The sequence below is a fragment of the Scomber japonicus genome, chromosome 14 (genome assembly GCF_027409825.1).
Source record: "Scomber japonicus isolate fScoJap1 chromosome 14, fScoJap1.pri, whole genome shotgun sequence".
Taxonomy (NCBI): domain Eukaryota; kingdom Metazoa; phylum Chordata; class Actinopteri; order Scombriformes; family Scombridae; genus Scomber; species Scomber japonicus.
Window position 1 is genome coordinate 23,313,140 of NC_070591.1, and position 8,405 is coordinate 23,321,544.

Below are 8,405 nucleotides of genomic sequence, written 5' to 3' on the forward strand. Positions count from 1 at the left end.
ACATGAACAGAAATAGTTTTCCTCAAGAGAGACGGTCTCATGGCTCATGAAATCCATTCCGCTCATTTCTACTCACATCATACGCCAGGCTGTCGGCCTCGTTGGCCACGGTGAGTCCGGCCAGCTCTCCGAGGCCTAGCTCGCTCTCCATGGCCTCATCTGTGCCCATAATGAACGACTTCCCTGAAGTGGGCGGGAAGGTCAGAGCCTCAACTATGAGAGAAGATGAATCAATAAATATAAAAGTACTCTTGGTGACAGGAAGTAAAGCCAGTCTAACTCTAGTCTCTAAGAGTTAAAAGACATTTAATCTGTCGGCATTTTTGTATCAATCTACTCTTACACACCTTCATCTGTTCGGTTCCCTTCGTGCTCATTGAACCGGACCGCGTTGGGCCGAGACTGGGGGGCGGATGGAGGCTGCATATGGGACATGTCCTCTGCATCTCTCAGGTTAGCCAGCATGTCCTGCAGCTTGGACCGGTTGGGCCCTGTTTAACAAGTCAGGTGGACAGTGTTACCAAAGAGACAAGTGTAATAACAGTGAGAGCGGAGAAAAAAATAAAAACAATAAAATATTTATCTGAAAAGATTGTGAGTACAAGCTGCAAAAATAAAAAAGAATACAAGAATGAAAATGGGAGGAAAGCAGCGCTGAAAGGGAAGAAAAGAAATTAATAAATTATAAAAGGAGAGAAAATGAAAGAAAGTCAGCAGCAGAGTCCTTGTTAGATGAATTGAGGGCAGAAAAAGGGGTTAAGGCACATTCATCTTTAAATGTGGGCTGTGTGGATGGAATAATATAACACACAGCTGGATGTGGCGAGATCTCAGCCTGATTATGAATGTTTATTTTTATTAACATTTAACACGAGTAAAACCTTAACCCTAATGCTAAGTACAAATATGCAGTATATCTGAGGATAAAAATCTGCCTCTAACCTCCTCCACACTCCCACAAAAGTGATTAATCACTGATACAGAAAAATAAAACTGAGCTAAAACCATAGGAGGACAAAGCTAAGTGTTTAAAGTGGCGTTCCAATCAAATGAAGACCAAAGCGAGCTCAAGTGTGAGTTGTCGATCTTATGATTCAATCACAGTAAAAGAAACAGAACTCGGGGCCTGGTGCATGTAAAATCTAAAGTGCTCTCAGCGACTGAATGAGTCTGAAGTGGTTTGTTATTCTGACAGCGGTAGTATTCAGTTGAGTCACTTCACTGAGTCACTGAAAAAAGCTTTTTAATTGCTATCAATTTACAACGGCAACAATATAAACTGTACAGTATCAACATGGCCGACAGATGAGGATGATGACGGTGATAATGGTGTTATTATGACCGGAGAAGTTACTGGTGTAGGAAACAGATGACTGTGGAGAAGAGTGCGAGCCCAGATGGGACACAGACGGACTAACATTCGCATCTCTGATATCTGAGCGTGCAGACGAGATGATGACGTGGATGTAAATCAAAACATTAAAAAAAAAAAAACGGGACAGGAAAACATGCAGGCATTGCGGTTTATATGAGTAGGAAAATAATAGTGACAGTACAGAAGACAGAGGGAAACATTCAGTATGAAATGACACACGGGAGGACACAGCAATGCCGAATAGGAGGAATACATAAAAAGGAGGAGCAGCTCGAGAAGGAGATGAGAAAAAACAGTGGAGATATTTATTTTAGATACGAGGCTTCTTGGCTGAACTCAAGAGGAAAGTCAGGCTCTACAAAGAGAGGAGAGGGAGGGAGGCAGCAACGCCTGACGGGACTTACTCTTCACCCCCTTTTTCCCCTTGCGTTCCTTTCTGTACTGCTCCTTGAGTTTGGTTATCAGGCCCGGGTCCACGTCCCAGGCCTCAGAAATGGGACCTTGCTCGTCCTTCTCTAAACAGGGGGAAAAAACCAGACCGAGAGGCTGTTGAGGAACTGCTCTGGTCGAGGCCTGAGTGAGGCCTGGCAGGGTGGGTGAGGCACTCTTTTACTCTCCTGGAGGTTTCTCAAGCCTCGAGTAGAGTAGCAGGCCTTTAGGACCTGAGAGGAGCCTCTTTTTTTTTTTTTTTTAAATGAATCCACTACCACCTCAGTAAAATCAGTCATTGTATGCGGGGGCGGCATTGGCAGCTATCTTGTTTAATCTTTTAAGTATTTTTCTACTGAAAGACGTGAGAGTGGTGGGAGGGAATTATTGCCATGTCTGGAATTCTTTCATTTGGACATTTGGATTGGGAGTCATGACAAATCGAATCATAAAACCCTCGCCCTGAAAGCCTTTGTCATAATCAAATTGTCTATAGGCATGATTCTAACACTCCAACCCACGTCTAAACACAAAGAAACACCTTTTTTTTTTTTTGTCTAGCTTTAGTCTAGGGAGCAGTGGGACACGTGTCACAGACTGGAGGGAAATCAGGTTGACTTGTCGACACGTGGGAGTGGAAGAGACATTGTGGTCACGGGCAGGCTATGGGAACACACAGTGGAAGAGATCACACACTATGGGTTAAAACAGAGAAACTCCAAACATCATGATTTATGACCACAGCATGAAATATGAATGACGAGTACTCCGTGAACAATCACCGCACTATGAGCAGAAGTCAAATTCAGAGAAACAAGTACATCATACAATTAAAAACATAATATCATTAGAAATCTTTTCAGTAACTCTGAAACTTTTATATTATATATTTGTATGTGTTTCCTCCAGATTTAACTCTGCACTTCACAGACCACTACTCACCCCAGTCTGTGCCGTCCCCGGTGCCTCTGGACTCCGGTGAGGTGTCCATCTCGTCCGGGCTGGACAGGAAGTCGAAACCCTTCAGGGCCTCCTCTGTGTCCGGGTCCTCACTGGTGTCCATACTGGCTGGTGATGGCGACGATGACGATGCAGGCTTCTTCCTCAGGATCTGCAGGAGGTAAACAGCATCGTTATAAATAATACATGATGATAATTTATTCAGCTTTGTGTAGAAAGTGTGAGACGACTGTTTTCTTACCGTCCGGGACTCGACGTTGGTCCTGTCCTTCCCGTCGCTATCATCTTCCTCGTCTTCGTCACTGAACTCAGCCGCTGCATTCTCGATGAACTTGAAGGCCTCCAGTACAGCGCTCGTGTCAGATAGCTCAGCCTTCCTGCTGACACATATTGAAGCATTTACACACAGTCGTATTAACTATGTTTAACTTACCTGACGACATTTTTAGGTTGATGCACACTGTGTGTTTACAATATTGTGTGTAAGCTTTTCGTTTGCACAGACCAGTTAAAAAAAAAACACAGATTCACCTCATCACTTTTATGATAACATACACCAAAAATTTAGGGCAAAGATCCCGCAATTTAACTGCCTCTTTGACCCACATTTACAAACCAGCTAATGACAGTGGTGAGCTGAAGTAAAGCTACTGCTACAAAACACATTCACCCAAATCTCACTTTGCCAAATCAGCATTTTTATGTCGCTATCTTTTCCCTGGCTGTGACCGAGTCCACAATCAGGTCAGAGCTTGATTATTTTTTTGCTGCATGTACAAAACACAAGAGAGTGGTACAGAAGCGATTAGAGTTGATAACATATGTCTTCTTTCCTATTTACATCGTGAAGCACTGTGTTTGATATGCCCTGAGCAAGACTTTATCATTGGGCATGTTGAAACGCTGCACAGCTATTTATAACACTCTGATACATATCTTAACAACTCAACAACAACAATTATGTCATCCGTTGTTGTGTGACAGTAGAAACAAGGCATTCACTTTACAAAGTGACCTACCAGGAATGTGCACTTGCATGTAATTGATTGCCCATCACAGCCTCTTTCCACGCAGCCTAAAGACACAGTGTGATGTGCTTTTAGAGGGGAGTACTCACCCTCTGGTGCCCATGCCCTTTGTTGATGTGTCTGTCCCATTGACCAGAGGCTCAGTACTTCTTTCACCTGTCCTACTGCCTCCATCCCCAGCTAGTCCTAGCAACGCTCGCACTCGCTGGGACTTCACATCTAAGATGGTGTCTGTGTAGCCGACCTCCTGCAGGTACCTAGAACAAGGAGAATGAAAGGTTACCTGCTTGCATTTGGTGCAGAGACATTGTAGAAAAATAAAGTGTTCTTGTACAACAGAGCTGACAAAAGCTAATTTACTGCAAAGACTTCAATATGATGATTATATGAGGAAGAGCCGAGTACTTGTTACTGTCAAATGTGTTATGTCCTCTAGCTCTGATCTAGTTAACAGTATCAAGCTCTGAGGAGGCAAGATGAGCTACTCATCAAATATTACACCTACCCTGTAGGGATGCAGAAGCTGCTCTAGCAGTGTGAGAGGGTGGCTGACTGGAGGGGAGGAGGGGTGTCTTAGCACATTATTGATCAGTCCCTTGACACAGACTCAAGAATAAATTGGCTGCCTCATCAGGCGGCATGTTGGGGCAGATGACGTGTGAGGCTGCCTGATGGTGTCTGGGATAAAGGCCGGAGCCGGTTTTATTTACACAGACTGACTGGGGAGAGCGATGATATGCTAACCACATTTTCTTGAGCCAGCCGGGTATACAGAAGGAAAAGAAAAGAAAAAACAGCAGGTAATGGCTACTGCTGCCCATGTGGGGGAGCTCTTCTCCACAGTATTTTTTGGGGGGCCTGCTGGCACTGTAATACACTAAGCCCTCAAATACCTTAATGTCTGACACAAGTGACACTACTCATGCAGACAAATGCAGCTAGGGACGTCTGAACCTCCGGGTCTTTTCAGCCTTTCACACAGTTAATTTTAGTGCAATGATTCAGTTTTCTAGGTTGAACCACGGATGGATAAAAACATGTGCGCTTACTGTCTGAGGAGCTGGCGGCCTTGTTTCCAGGACAGCTGATTGTTGAACGATCCCGAGGTCTCGTTCTCGTTGGCCTCATCTGAAGGAGCGAGACAGAAGGACACAAATCAGGGCTCCACAAACAGCACAGCCTCCGACATTATTTCCACTCGGTAAACACGACCAGAACATTCCTGTATCACAGCGTCCTGGCAACTACACACATCCACCGCTCAGCTGCTCTCAGTAAGTCAACAGTGGATTAGAGTTAAGTAGATAGGGTATTTGAAAAATAGATGCAGGGTCAACTGCTTATCTTTAAGTTGTAGCAAACATGTTTGCAATAGCTGACTGTAAGAACAGCAGTGCTCACCTTTCACTGTAGTTCACTGTGGTAATTTGTCACCATGTAAAATTCACATACAAACATACCAACGGATAATTATTATCCCATTAAAACTGTACACATAACTTCACCAGCAGAAGAAACAGAGAGGAGATTTAAATTAGCAGCGGCTCGTTCTCGGTGCTAAAACATTGTTAAAGACATTAGATATGTAATGATGCATTCCAACACCTTCAAAATGGCCGGTCCCTGCTCTAAACGGGTCCCATGACTTACTAGAAAGAGAAATGACGTGTGTCTGTGCCTGCAGCATCCAGAACAACACACGCTCTTTATGACTGTCTACGGCTGTGACAAAACAACAGAGATGGGGGATTCAAAGCTCACTTTGATATTCGACGACGTCAGCGCTCGGGCTCGCGAGTCAGCTGGGAATTTTTGCATGGGGCAGAGATGTGTTATTAAGATTTAGATGTGGCAAGTGTGTGCATGACCAGGGGTTGATTTGGTGAGGCGGAGAGATGAGGGGTGCCTCAAAAAAAAATAAAAATGGGTCATGCCTAATTCAGGAGGGTGAGAAGCAGGCAGGTGCGCCACCATACGAGCAACACCTCCCACTCCTTGTCCCCCAACCCCCCCTTTTCCATCCCCTCTACCTAACACCTCTCCCCCCATCACCTCCCTCATTCATCAACACTTCAAGGAGCTCGGCTGCTTTGAATAGTCCTCATGAATAGAGATGAGGGGAGAGGGGAGGAAATATCGCAATCTGACTTAATGATGGCAGAGGACTTAAACATGAGAGGCCAATTAAATAACAATATTATAACAGGAGACAGATAATGCACTGATACAGGGAGATACTGACAGAAGATAGTGTAGTAGAGAGGGTGAACAGTGGAAAGTCAAAGATTTAAATGGAAAATATAGTTTAAACTTTATTTATGATCTGATAACTAACCACCCAGATAGTTTTGGTTTTATTTAGCTGAGTTTCAGGATATCTGAGGAGGACACCTGAGTTTGAATATCAGCATGTGTTTTTTTTGTACTGGGAGAGTTCAGAGCACAGACTTAACTACTCCATTTTATTCCCATATTTGAGAAATCTGTCTCTGAGATTTCTGCTGCCATCACAATATGGTGGCAAGTGTTAATGCACACATTCAAAAAGTATGTTTAGAAGAAAAAAAACCTCAACAGCAGCAACATTTTGGGACAATAACTGCAGTAACTCAGCAAATAACAGGAGAATAACAGCAAATACTTTCTACTGACTAAAAGTTGCTGTTAATCTTTTTTTTAACTATAGTGTTTCATGATGATTTGAGCACTACAAACAAAAATGTATTGTTCTCAGTTATATTGGAGTGAAGTTCTGATGTCTCAGAGGCAGACATGCTGATAAAGTCAAGTGAAAACCCAACCCTGTATGAGTCATAGTTCAAAGTGTAATTCAAGTAAAAAAAAAAAAAGAAATCCAAGTATGATTGCTCCATAAAAAGATTTCTTTGTACGTGCAACCTCTAGGAGGTATGGCTATCTTTATACCTTAAAAATAAACTGATCAAATTTATTAGTGGCTCACACCTTAGTTAGGTAATATTTGTACAGTACGCCCAGAACAACAATGGCACTCTGTGACTGTTCAGGGAAGGACACCGTGACGAAAGCGATGAAGCCAAACAAGATTCAACATGAATGCCGCCTTCACAAGCGTAACAGTCCTGTCACTGGAGGTATGTGAACACAACAATCAATGTGATTTAGTATGAAGAGGAGGAGTGCCATAGACTTACCAGAGTCATAGCTCGGAGGCTTCATGTCACCTTGATTTAACTCTGTCCCGTATTTTAACTTGTGGTACTTGGCTCTGGAAGTGAAAAAAAGAAGGTATGAGGCATACAAATAAAAACAGGGCTGATGATAAAGGTCTGAAAACAAGCTATTTAAAACACTCATTATGCTCGGCATCTGCATACGCTTTGAAAGTCATCTCTCTACTTCTCACTGACACATTCTGCTGTGTCGGGTCAACATCTCAACATTATAAAAACATCTTCCAAACAGCTATACAGTATGCACAGTATTATGATATAATCAATATGGCTGCAATTAAGAATGATTTTCATTATCATTTAATCTTCTGATTATTTTCTTGATTAATTGTCTATAAACTTGAAAATTTGAAAATTGCTTATCATAACTTTCCCCTACTGACATGTCCAGATTGCTTCTCTTCTCTCTAAAAAACAACTATATTGTGGATATATAGTGGGCCAAGGTAAAAGACTATGAGAGTTGTTAAAGATCAATTTTATGATGATCAAATAACCAATTATTTCATCTCTAATAATGTATGCAAAATGACACACGATAATCAAATTGATGTTCATGCAATAAACTATACTGTAAAATATAACAATTATACTAACAGAACAGTGTCACTGTGGTGCATTTCATCCCACTACTGACACATAATAAAAACCTTAATTCCATCATTTGTTATCACAGTTTTGTTGGAATCAATAATTTGGACAAAAATGTAGGGCTAGTGTAAAACAGAAACATAATAATGTACATATGACAATATGATTGCACTGAAAGGTGATAAACAAAAATTAATAACTAAAGAAAAAATGCATCTGCATTAAAAACTACACAGAAAACATCAATGTATGGATGCAAAGCCTTTGCAGTGCTGAGAGGAAGTGTGACAGTGCACATCTGTATCAGTGATAAGAGTCAAAATGAGGAGCTCTCACACCTTTCAGTACACACAGTCCCGCCACACTACCCCCCCTCCCCTCCCCGAACCAGAGGAAGCACCCACACGTCAAAATCAAATTAATTTTAAATTGGGTACATCCTACATTCAGAGAGCCATTTCTGATATTGCTTTCGGATACCCTCGGAGACATAACCTGTTGCTTAGCAACCGGGGAAAGTGGTAGTAATTCTGGGTTAAGTGTTGCTCTCCAGTGAGTCTGCGGTGACCTCACTGGAGAAAAGTAGATAAATATACACTACAAACATCCAGAGGACGATTCCACGCTCAACAATCCTCATACGTAAAATTTAGCTAACCTCGGAGCCCACTGCGGGAATAACAGCATGAACCCATTTTGACAGCTTCTGTCTAACTCTGTCGTGTTGTAGCTCTCACTACATTCACTACATCTCCTGTCTAAAATTAAGATACCTGCAAAAAGTATTGTCATTTGTTACCGACTGAACAA

At 42.3% G+C, this 8,405-nt stretch overlaps 1 protein-coding gene across 2 annotated transcripts in view; it reads right to left on the reverse strand.

The window, feature by feature from the left end:
* The window catches only part of LOC128373086 (striatin-like), a 29,276-nt gene that overhangs the window by 4,587 nt on the left and 16,284 nt on the right, over positions 1-8,405 (reverse strand). Inside the window, exons 3-10 of one of the 2 annotated variants that reach the window (XM_053333319.1) lie at positions 6,966-7,039; positions 4,842-4,920; positions 3,882-4,049; positions 3,006-3,141; positions 2,747-2,915; positions 1,780-1,890; positions 348-491; positions 77-213 (exon numbers count right to left, since the gene is read on the reverse strand). In XM_053333319.1, the coding sequence (XP_053189294.1) occupies positions 77-213; positions 348-491; positions 1,780-1,890; positions 2,747-2,915; positions 3,006-3,141; positions 3,882-4,049; positions 4,842-4,920; positions 6,966-7,039 (1,018 nt within the window). Of the gene's footprint in view, positions 1-76; positions 214-347; positions 492-1,779; positions 1,891-2,746; positions 2,916-3,005; positions 3,145-3,881; positions 4,050-4,841; positions 4,921-6,965; positions 7,040-8,405 lie in introns of both variants that reach the window. The other variant, XM_053333318.1, reaches the window with a different exon arrangement.